This window comes from Pangasianodon hypophthalmus, chromosome 1 (assembly GCF_027358585.1).
Source record: "Pangasianodon hypophthalmus isolate fPanHyp1 chromosome 1, fPanHyp1.pri, whole genome shotgun sequence".
Classification (NCBI taxonomy): domain Eukaryota; kingdom Metazoa; phylum Chordata; class Actinopteri; order Siluriformes; family Pangasiidae; genus Pangasianodon; species Pangasianodon hypophthalmus.
In genome coordinates this window covers 11,573,228-11,585,856 of record NC_069710.1, presented here as the reverse complement: position 1 = coordinate 11,585,856, position 12,629 = coordinate 11,573,228, and the positions used below count along the sequence as shown (strand labels likewise).

At 37.8% G+C, this 12,629-nt stretch overlaps 1 protein-coding gene and 1 pseudogene across 1 annotated transcript; both read left to right on the top strand.

Moving 5' to 3' along the window:
* Positions 1 to 374: 374 nt before the first annotated feature.
* LOC113534140 (C-C chemokine receptor type 5-like) lies at positions 375 to 2,381 on the top strand. The gene has a single exon (XM_026926756.3). The coding sequence runs from the start codon at positions 437 to 439 to the stop codon at positions 1,379 to 1,381; it is 945 nt and encodes a 314-aa protein (XP_026782557.2). The 5' UTR covers positions 375 to 436; the 3' UTR covers positions 1,382 to 2,381.
* A 322-nt stretch (positions 2,382 to 2,703) lies between these two features.
* LOC113534102 (putative nuclease HARBI1) lies at positions 2,704 to 5,766 on the top strand (annotated as a pseudogene).
* Positions 5,767 to 12,629: the final 6,863 nt, after the last annotated feature.

Sequence of the window (12,629 nt, the reverse complement as noted above, 5' to 3'; positions counted from 1 at the left end):
GTTAAAGGTCCAATCAATATTTATGAGGACAGTCTGGCTGAAATGACAATAAACTCCACTTGAACTTGAACTTGAACTTGAAAAGGGTCTGTGTAGGCCACAACCACTTCTGGTTTAAATCCTAAAACAGATATGAATATTTTGAGCACTAAACTGATACAGATAACTGCATTGCGTTTCACCCCTGCTGTCACCTCTTCACCAGTATGTTCGTCAGCTGAAAAAGAAGCTATCAAAAGGTGCAACTGCTCTTTTTGTGCAGCCACTCCCTTAAACATGTATTAGCCTTTTTATGTTTTTGTATACATTATTACATTGTAATTTTTCATGCAATCTGTCATAATAAGAGCCTTTTTTTCCATAAACAGCCAATATCTTTTCTGCTTATGACAACATAATACCGGATGAGTTCTCACCCTGCAACTACACCAATGTAATGGCTTTCAGCCAAGTCTTCCTCCCTTCCCTCTACAGCGTCGTATTCATTGTGGGGTTAATTGGCAATGGCCTAGTGGTCTGTGTCCTGGTCAAGTATCACAAAGGGTCCAACATGTCAGATCTGTGCCTCTTTAACCTGGCACTTTCTGACCTCCTCTTCCTTATCTCATTGCCCTTCTGGGCCCACTACGCTGCCATCAGTAAGTGGACCTTAGGGAGCTTCATGTGCCATGCAGTGACAGCGCTCTACATGCTGGGATTCTATGGAAGTATCTTCTTCATGGTCCTAATGACCATAGACCGCTACGCTGTCATTGTCCACACTTATAACTCCCTCTTCTCCAAGTACCGGTCTGTCAGAACTACTATAGTGCTGTCTTTGTTTATGTGGACACTCAGCTTGGGAGCTTCTCTGCCAGCAATCATTTTCTCCCAAGTGAAGAATGAATCAGATGGATGGACATGTAAAGTGGAATATCCCGAAGGGACAGCTTGGAAATCATTCTCATACATTGAACTGAACTTTCTTGGTTTGATCATTCCTCTCTCAGTGATGGTGTTCTGCTACTCACGCATCATCCCCATCTTAATGACCATGAAGTCTCAGAAGAAACACAAAGCTGTCAAACTTGTGCTGGTGTTGGTCATTGTTTTCTTCCTCTTCTGGACCCCCTACAACATCGTCATCTTCCTGAAGTTCCTGCATCACTTGGGCTACATGAACAGCTGTCAGAGGGATCAAGACCTGAACATGGCTATGCAGTGGGTGGAAACCATAGCGTTCAGTCACTGCTGCCTCAACCCCATAATCTACGCCTTTGTGGGGCAGAAATTCAGGAATTTATTTCTAAAGATCCTGAAGGAGTGGTTTCCTCTTTGCTTTGGCCAGGGTACAACAGTTGAAAGTGAGGTCTCAGAAAGGATGACCACTATGCACTCCTAAGGAACATCATGCACAATGACAAAATAAAAAATTGTAACCGTTATCACATATTATCACGAAAGTCTATTTCAATTTGTAAAAAGTCCATAATTCCATAATACTGTTGTTAGACATCCCCTTTTCAGAGAGGGTGATGGTCATTTGTTGTTAATGTTTTACCTTTTTTTTAATGGCATTTTTGTTGCTTTGTTCTCCATTCTGAAGTAATGGTGCTTGTATTGTTAACAGCAAGCAATGAGCAGAATTTGAAGTATAATTTACTGAGAATATGTAATCACATCGTATTAACTACTAAAAATCTCTTTTAGACTGCTTTGTATTTTTTATCATATTATTTGCACAGTGTAACTGATGCATAGTGAAGTTGCTGTTACTACCCTACGATTATTATTTTCTGATATTGTTATTGGAAAATAATCAAATTTGTGTGCTTGGTAAGAGAGAACAACGATGCATTATGTAATTGAAAGAAAAACACTTTAGGGCATGCTTTATTTTGAGTGTTGTCAAGTTTTCATATGTTTTTACACACACATTTTTGATGTTTTGACTTCCCAATCTGAGTCAGACAGTCTACCCAATGTCATATTTCCCAGGAAAGAGAAGTCATTCCTCAACTCATCTAATATATTACAGGGTTAGACAGGTTAAGGTGAGTAGATGAGTGTTTATATTTGTAAAAATCTGGTACGACTGAAAGCATCTGTGCCTTCTTTGTGATAAAACTTTCAATTAGATGGGCATGTATTAACAAAGAATGACAGAGTTTCTAGGTTGCTTTTCTTATTATATGATCACATCACTGTATCACAAAGATATTTAATACTATTATCATTATATTTTGGCACATGCAAATACACAGTGAGGCTTTCACAATACCAGCCCATTTAATCAGCCTGCACAATCACACTCTTTGGTTTAGTTTCTTTTTTCCTGCAGGATCCCAGTGAAAACAATATGTAGGCAGTCACAGCAACTACATTTTCCAAAAACTCTTCTAAAACACCCCTAATTCTGTAACTGCTGAAAGTATTTACAAATGTCTGTAATTTAATTGTTAATAAACAATAAAATGGTAAAATGAGACAGACACATGACTACATGTTACACATGACTACAAATCCTTCAGAATCACTTTCTGCATGAATTGGTCTGTTGAAGGACGCTGCAGTCATGGACCAAGAATAAAATGTGCAGTACAGCTCCATGTTTCATATGTATGTCTATTTACAACAGGCTGTTTTTGTTCAGTGAGTTTTAAGATATTGTAAATAACTAAAAAACAAATTATGGGTACCACTGAAACCAACCACCTAGTACTTATGGGTACCACTGAAACCAACATACTTAGTAAAATGTTATTGGATATTTTCTAAAATCTAAGCTGCTTTCTTCCAACACACTACTCCAAGATAGTCATTCTCAGAGTTAATTTTACAGTGGATATAAAAAGTCTACACACCACTGTTAACATGGGAGGTTTTTGTAATGTGAAAAAATGAAATTTTCAAAGTGTACAAATAAAGTGAAATACAATCAGAAACTTTTTAGGGAAAATAAAGAAGAAAAGAAAAAGAAAAAACCTTACAATACCCTAGATGCATAAGCATGCACACCCCTATCCTAATACTTTGTTGAAGCATGTTTTGATTTTATTACACCAAGACTCTATCAGCGTGGTACATCTTGACTTGGCAATATTTCCCATTCTTTCTTGCAAAAACATTCTAGATCCATCAAATTGTGAGGGCATCTCCTGTGCACAGCCTGCTTCAGGTCACCACACAGATTTTTAGTTGGATTGAGGTCTGGGCTCTAGCTAGGCCATTCAAAAACATTGATTTTCTTTTGGTTAAGCCATTCCTTTGTTGATTTGGATGTATGCTTTGGGTCATTGTCATGCTGAAGGTTGAAATTCCTTTTCATATTCAGCTTACTAGCAGTCACCTGAAGGTTTTGCACTAAAATCGACTGGTATAAGTAGCCATTCATGATTTCTTCCACTTTGATAAAAGCCCCAGTTTGGTCTGAAGAAAAGCAGCCCTGAAGCATGATGCTGCCACCACCATTCTTTACTGTGGGTATGGTGTTCTTTTGGTGATGTGTTTTTTTTTTTTTTGCGCCAAACATACCTTTTTCATTGATGATAGCTGTATGATAATTACTTTTGAACATGAGATTGAATGTTATTAGTTCATTCTGAACATAGTCACACCCCCAATTATAAAAGGGTGTGCACATTTATGCAACTGGGTTATTGTAACTTTATTTTTCCTATTTTACCCTAAAGTGTTTCTGTTTGTATTTCACTTAACTTTTGTATGCTGTAATTTCACATTGAGGGTGGAAAAAGTTCTGACATTCTTTATATTAGTTTCACCTGCCATTTTAACAGGGGTGTGTAGACTTTTTATGTCCACTGTACCTTCAGGAACAGCCACAGAACTGGAAAATTCTTCACAATTTTTAAACACAGGATTATTACTATATGTTAAAGACTCAGAATGATCCTGTACACTTTTGCTTTTGCAAGCTTCAGTTTGTCACATAAGGAATTTTTTTTGACAGCTCATAAATGTACCAATAGATGGCACTGCAGATTTTGCTAAAATTTGTCCTGTTCAACAGTCAGTCCATCAACTAACGATTAGACAATAGGCTTAATTCTGCTTTTAAGCACAGCCACAAAGAAAATAAGAAAATGATAAGCATTCATCATCAAATTTCATAACAATGTTCTTTTGACTGTATGACCTTAGCAACCACTTGAAGTTTCTTGGTAAGGTTAGCCAGGCTGTGTCAAAGTCAAAAATCAAGACAAGCCCTCACCAGGGTAAATACAGAGGGTTTACAACAAAATGTAAACCATTGGTAAGCCCCAAAAACAGGGAGACCAGGGGCCAGTTCTTTGTATGTCGCTAACTCAGTTAGCTGGATTTGATTGTTGACGATTTGGCATGATCTTGTATTATTTGGTTCTTCGACGCTCATCCTGAAGTTGTTGTCATAGCAACGGGTCGGTAAGCTTAAACCTGCTCGGGAGCAGGCTTATTTCATGAAAACAGGATTAGATCATGGCTATATAAGCGGAGGTGATACGGTAAGTCTGTCGCAGCTATATCTTGCCCGTTTTTACGAGAGCAACCTGTTGTGGAAGGTACAAGGATAATTCACAGAGCTTTTAGAATTAATCGCGTTTTGCGAGACAGACAAGATCCATTAGCACAGCGCGATAGTGCAATTTTGAAAGATATCGTTTTTCATGTGAGGGTGTCATTTACATCATTAATTTGTTGGAACCTCATATTAAAAGTTTGACTCGTCAGAGTAGGGCTTTAACAACAGCACAAACTGTGTGCATCGCGTTGAGATTCTTTGCGAGTGGCACTTTCCTTTACACTACTGGAGATGCGGAGAACTTGGCCAACAGTGCTGTCTGTCGTGCCATTCGCAAAGTTTACTTGGCCTTCAAGCATTTTTTAGGAATTTTTGTGGTCTTTCCAAGCCACTTAAGACCCCAAGTTGTAAAACAGAGCTTTTTCGCCATTTCAGGTACATTCTACTTGTTAATAAAAATCATGTGAATGAGACCACGCCAGTAAATATGAATTGATTGTCCCCCAGGCTTTCCTAATGTGATTGGTGCCATTCATATCAAGGCCCCACCAGGCCCCAGTGAAGGGGATTTTGTAAAATGCAAGGGGGTTCACAGTATAAATGTGCAGGTGAGTTACTATTACAATTCTTAATATTTTAGATTGGTAATATATACAAGAATGTATTCCATAAGTATGCAGTTGATTGACTAAAATGTCTTAGATGGTGTGTGACCCTATGTGCCATATCACAAATGTGGAAGCCAAATGGCCAGGATCTGTGCATGACTCAAGAATTTTCAGAGAGTCACGTTTATGCACATTATTTGAACATGGTAAGGAAAATATTAATGTCAAGCTCACCATTTTACACACACTTATTCTGGGCCTAACACAACTGCATTTTACCATTGTACAGGTGACTACGATGGGATCCTGCTTGGGGACAGGGGCTGTGCCTGTAGGCAGTATTTTATGACCCCATTCCCTGACCCCAACCCTGGGACACAAACCCATTACAGTGCAGCTCTAGCCAGGACAAGGGCATGCATTGAATTGACCTTTGGGCAACTAAAGGGAAGATTTCAGTGTCTGAAAAGTCTGAGGGTTGCTCCTGACAGGGCATGCAACATTATTGTCGCATGTGCTGTATTACACAACATTGCCACCATTAGAAAGGAGAGGACCCCTGTGGTGGAGGTGCAGCCTGATGATGACCTCCAGCCAGTGCACTTGGACCAACCTAGTGGCAGAGCTGCACAGGATAGGATTGTGGAGCACTATTTTTGAGAAGAATTAAAAAAAATAAAAATAAAAAAAACACAGAGAAGGCAAATATTACTTTTATTATCTTTATTAATTTTTCTTGAAAAAAAAGGTCATCTTTTGCCTGCAAAGACAGATATTGTTATGCAAGGTCAACAGTAGTGCTCTGTGTGAAATGGTGTTTTAGTACTTACTCTGAAGTTCCTTTTGCAGCATCTCTATTTCTAGTGCAATTTTCTTCTTCATTAGCTGTTGGATCTCCATTTCTCCCCTCAGTTTTTGTTTTTTTTAATTCCAAATATTCATCTTATGCTGCAGACTACGTTTATAGAGGGAACGGATGTCACCCTGTGCCATTTACAGAGAAAATAAATTGAACTAATAATAATTAAAAAAAATAAAAAAATAAAAAAAAAAGATATGCAACACTGTCCACCTCTGTATCACTTCTCTGTGCAGACTCCCTCTCTGCAGGCCTCTCTGCAGATGTGGACTCCTGCAACTCATATTGCAGTCAAAAATAGAAAATACATTAGTTGATACAAATTTATAGTGTGTATTATATAGTGTGTTTTTATGTGTAGTTATGCACTGACAGGTATTTTCTCCAAAGGGCACTCATCCGAGAGGGTTTCTTCACTGTCCTGTGCAAAGACAATGAATGGTATGACAAAGTGATACACTGTCTTCACTATTGATGTAAAAAAACAAAGTACACCAAGTCCACTTACTGCACATGCTTCAGCCACCACTTGCATGGGAACAGGTAAAAGTGTTTGTGTGTTATGTGAAACTGCACAAAAGGGGAAAAAACAGTTTCATTACAATGAGGTAAAAGAAACATAGCAACATTTTTACATTCACTCAAAGTAGGTTTAGCTGCCATCCTTTCATGTCAATGCAATTCAGAGCACTACTCAAGATTTAACATGAGTGTAGCTGACATTTGGATTACACCAACTGCAAGGTAGCAACCAATTATGTTACAGTACACAAAGAGAATTAAAAGCCTCTTTACCAGTAATGAAGGTACTGCTGCTACTGGTCCCCGGCTGTGGGTCTAAGGAAGAGCTGCCCCCAGGGATGCCCTGAACATTGGGTCGGTTCACATTTAACCCAAGGGCCAGCTCTTCTGCCGGGGTGTGATGTGGGGGCACAGGACCACCGCCTGTTTTTTTTTTTTTTGCTCTGCCTTTTTCCTAGTTGCTGATATAAACAGACAAGAAGCACATCATTTCACAGTCTATTTTAAAAAAAATACTAAGAACAGTATATGTAGTTAATATTACCATTTTGTAGAATATTCTTGTATTTCACCTTTACTTGTTCCCAAGTTCTAGTGGGTCCCATGGTGGCTCTAATATAAAAGATTAAAGTAATTATGAAAAAAAAAAAGAAAAGTACATAATATATACTGTAATAAGTGATAAAAACATCTAACACCGTCACTTACTTACGCATTTATTTTGTCTGCAACTTTTTGCCAACCCTCTCTCCTGGCTTTTGCAGCCTTTGAGGTGTTCCCTGAGGTTTTTATTAAAGTTTGGAACTCGCCATAGCCCTCCATTAAGAGTTCTTGCTCTGTCGCTGAGAAAAAGTGGGCACGCTCTTTAGCCATTGCGGACAACCAATAGCAGCGTTGCTGATCAGTGTTTCTACTATCGATACATAGCCCCTTTTAAACCAGCGCATGAACACGCAATGATCTCAGATAACTTAATCTAGCCATAATCATCAACAACAGGTGTGTTCGAAGAGCCGAATTAGCCAGATAATGATTAGCTGGATCATATCATCTCAGATGTGTCTTTTGATCTCGGATGTAATAAGCGATGTATGAAGAACGGGGCCCAGATTAGATTAGAATTTACCAAAAAGACAGGACCTGCTCATTATCCAAAACATATGAGCTCATCAGTCATGCACGGTGGAGGTTGTGTTATTGTTGGCTTGGGCTTGTATGGCTGCTTCTGGAAAATCTTTATTGATGATGTAACTCATAATGGTTTCTGTAGAAACCTTCTGTCTGCCAATTTACAGAGAAATGTATCCAATTTGATTGGGAGGAACTTCATCATGCAGCAAGACAATGATCCGAAACACACTGCCATCACAACAAAGGACTTCATGAGGGAAAAAAAAGCAGAAGGTTTTAAACTGGCCAAGTCAATCACCAGACCTTAACCCAATTAAGCATGCATTTCACATCCTGAAGAGGAGACAGAAAGGAGAAATGCCCCAAAATGAACAGCAACAGAAGGAAGCTGCAGTACAAGCCTGGAAAAGCATCACAAAAAATGAATGCAACAGTTTGGTGATGTCAGTTATTTACTTTATGACGACTACCTGTTTTTATACTTTTGCTCACCTAACAATTGGGTGGGCTTCCACCAAAGGTGCCATGTACTAGATGTAAAATCAGGAAATGAAAGCTGATTGGCCTTGCTAATACAATACTTTCGGAGGGGATTGTATATACTGTGGTAAACTGCTAAAATAACAATAACTTGTCAGTGTCCAAATATTTATGGACCTGACTGTGTGTCAGTAAAAGATAATGATAATATACACAGAGTGTACAGTGAGTTTGAGTGAGTTTGTGTGTGTGTGCGCGTGTGTGTGTGCACGTGTATTACCCATGTGTTAATGCATCCTGCTTCCTTAACGGCTAATGCGTCCTAAGTGAACACAGATGGGGTGAATATTTCTAAAGTGGGAGACTTTTGAAAATATTACTTTTTATATCACTTTTTCCCATAATCCCAGTGTCATATAATCTAACAGAATATCTATAATAAAAAGCTTAAAATCTCCTTTGTACTATTCAAAAGCAACAAATAAAAAACCAGGTAGAATGGCACTTCTTAGAATCTTTTCTTACCTCTATTTTTTCATGTGATACTGTTAAAGTGGGACACTGTAACACTGTAAAAGTTACTGTAAAATCAGGAGACATGCTTGGAATTTCATGTACATAATGTTTTACCCACATTTATTTAGCTTGGTAAAAATATTTATCATGGCCTTTGACCCTCTGGTGTAGGGTGGTTTTTTTTTGGACCTCTAAATCTCTGCCATTTTCTTCTCTGTCTTTCTCATGTTCCTCCCTGACTTTCTTTGTTTTACCATTTGATTCTTAAATACATTTCAACCATTATGCATTATGCATAATTCAATTATGGAACAATACAGATACAATACAAACTATACCAATATTACAGGCATGGCCTACATTAACTGAGAATCTCCCATCGTTTATAGAATTTTAAAAGCAATTTACTCATTCAAAATAAGGCATTCAATCTAGGCGTGCACAGTATTTGTCTTCTGCGAAAGACATAGAACATCAAAACCATATTTGTAGCGCTTTGCTTTGAGCACCAGCTGCAAAACTGTGCAATACAATAGAACTTTGTTGTAACAATTGTGGTATAATAAATAGTAGCCTTAAATTTTCCAGCTTGAACACATACAGCTCATTTCCTTATAAAACTGCACACATTGTACCGGAGACTACCAATTTTTTTTAACACAAAGGATCGTCACACCAAATAGTGACTTTGTTTCACTTATTACTGTTTACTGCTCTTTATAGTATTTTTTTAAATGTAAAAACATTTAGTTTCATTATTTTTGAAGGCATCTTTGCTCTACAGCATTTCTTTGCATGTGCCTAAGACTTTTGCAGTACTGTATATATAGTTTTATATTGAGGCCATGAGATAACACACACACACACATGTATATATATGTTCTGTTCTGTCTTAAGCACAAGGTTGAGTTTCTAAGACAGTTGTAGAGTTGTAGACTAGCATCTATTAGACTACAACTCTACAACTTTATTTTTATTTTGTTTTAAACACAAAGCTTCAGTGAATACATGACTAGCATCTATTAGACATGTATTCACTGAAGCTTTGTGTTTAAAACAGCCCTGGCCACTTTATTAGACACACTTCCCCTGTTGCCACACTTTGGATGATACTATAGTGGTGTTCTCTTTCTATCGATGGACAGGGTAGACGAAAGATAACATATTATGTGTCTGTGCTACAGACAATAATTGTATACCTAGAAATGCAGCTGAATGAGGTAAACATGTAATGCTTAGTCATTACTGAATGATCCATAATTTTTCTATTGGCCATAAAAATCAGCCAACAAAAGTCAGAAAGAGTGTGATACACATTATCTTCAAAATATGTTAAGACTTTAAAACTTTTGCAGTACTTTCAGATTTTTTTAGCCAAACTTGACCGGGTTTTGACTTGTAGTAGGTTTTAAATCAGTTATTCACAAAACTTCAAGAATCAAGCTTAAAATTAATGAAGTATGAAGGGTAGTGTCTTAAGAAAGTGCTGATAAGGAGGAGTGCACAGCTGTCTCCAACAATCATGGGGAACAGCAGAACACACTATCACCATCCAAATGACACCAAAATTTGTGCCACATTTGTCATTTGTGCCACATTTCCACTGTTGAAAGAAACATTATTTTATCAAGTTTTTAAGTGATATATTTTAAATGCATGAAAAGAAAGGCAGGATTTGTCACTCAAGAATCCATCTAATCACACCCAATCCTAATCACACAGGTAAAATCTTGTTCATTTGTGCTCATTCTATGCTGTCAGAAGGTATTGAACCTTTGTGCCATTTTATTTCTCAAGTTAATAAGCAACGTATTTTTTCACTGTGTAACACCACACAGCATTAACTCAATACCAATAATGGCATATCTGTTGGGGTCACATCTGATCCCAGTAAAAATGAAGAAATTCCAAGTATGTGACTTTATAAAAGGAATCATTATTAGAATCCATCTTTCTGTGGTGACCAGATATCAGGTGATCCACAGACGGGACAGAGGATCACTATTCTGCGTATTTTCAGCAGGCAGACAGCTCACATGTGGACATAGATCCATCTGCGGATTTTCTCTTAGAATTTACTTTGGCAGATAAAATGACACTTCATAAGCATAGTCTTTTATATGAGTGTTTGTGACTTATACTATGACAAACACAACAGGAAGCTGGTCAAGAGGAAGTGGTGAGAGAACTAGTGGCACCATGCCAAATGTTGCCAGAGAGGATGATACACCCATTTTTTGCTTTCTTGGGCAACCTGCCTTGCTTTCCTATGTGCTATCTAAAGGAATATAAGTTCTGGCACTTTCTACCATGTACTATGACAAAAAGTTGGTGGATCGGCAGTACAACCCTGAAATCATCCAGGATTACAATGCCACCAAATATGGTGTTGGTAATCTGGACGATCTCTCTGCAATGCACACAATAAGCACAAGATCACCTGATGGTATGTGCTACTGTTATTCAACATGATTGACATTGCAGGCATTGTTGCATTCATTATCTGGATGGGAAATTATCCTGATTAGATGACTTCAGAGGGTAGAAGGTGTTGAGTGTTTTTTAAAGAATTAGGGCTGGCCTTAGTCATGCTACACATAAAGGTACGATCTCAAATCCTAACTCTGCATGCCTTAGTCCAAGCAACAATGCTGAGCAGTGAGTGAGGGAGTGAGGCCGAGTTCTGCTGTTACAGTACCACCGAACACAGCAAATCCAAATGCAAGAAAGACATTTGACCTGAAGAAACTTCAAGATCCTGGATTTCAAGAGAGGTTCCTGCTTGAACTAGCAAACAGGTTCAAATCCCTTCAGTACACCAGCCCCTCAGCCCCTATTACAGAAAGGTATAACAACTTTGAAAAGGCAGTGGAGGAGGTTATAGAAGCATAAATGCAAGCACCACAGACTTTCCAGCTGAATGTCAAGTAGGACAGTTAAGCTGAAAGCCAGGTGAGATTCAACCGAGAGAAGGTTCTTGTTTTTCAAGTTTCCTCAGGCACGGGGAAGGTGGCATAACTTAAATCAGAGAGAGTCACCAAAGCCTATCAAGTGGACATTATTTCAGAAAACGTTGTATAAAATATTTAAAGTACTATGACATTAATTAATCTCATTAATTTGCAAACTTATGTTTGCTCAAAGTACAGTTGTTTAATTGCAGGTAGCTTGCTAATGGTTTTCAGAATCTTGTATGCTACATTAGCTTTAAAATTTGGAGTGGATGGACATAGGAGTTGATTTAATGTAGTTACTGTGATTGGTCATTTAGCTGGATATAAGTAAATAATTAGTTTATTTAGCAACCTAGTTAACCAGTTAACATATGATTACTATTATGAGTACTTTAAGGCTAGCTAGGTCCACTTAAGGCTAGCTAGGTCCACTTACTTATCAACGCTTATAGAAAATAATAAAAATAATCCTAAATTCTTATTTAACACCATAGCAGAATTAACTAGGAATAAGACATCGACAGAAATTTCCACAATAACAGCATACAAAAGTAACGATTTCATGAAATTCTTTGATAGCAAAATTAAAAACATTAGGCAGAAGATACAGGCCCAAAGTCCAAATTATACAATAGACTGGGAGGATAGACTAACCATAGATCAGAGCTTAGAAAGTTTTACTCCTCTTGAAGAGAATGATTTAATCTCGCTCATCTCTTCTGCTAAATCATCAACCTGTCTATTAGATCCGGTACCAACACGTCTTCTTAAGCAAATAGTTGGAACCGTAACTGAACCCCTGCTTAAAATAATTAACTCCTCACTGAGCAATGGGTACGTTCCAAAATCACTTAAATTAGCTGTTATTAAACCACTAGTGAAGAAACCAGACCTTGACCCTAACGACTTAACTATAGGCCGATTTCAAACCTTCCCTTTCTATCTAAAATACTAGAGAAAGTAGTAGTGCAGCAGCTAATTTCATATCTACAAAGTAATAATATCTATGAACTTTATCAATCAGGTTTCAGGCCCCACCACTGCACAGAGACAGCATTAGT

What these genes read in the sequence shown, in the direction of transcription:
- LOC113534140 (XM_026926756.3), top strand. Translation starts at nt 437, where the DNA reads ATGGCTTTCAGCCAAGTCTTCCTCCCTTCCCTCTACAGCGTCGTATTC.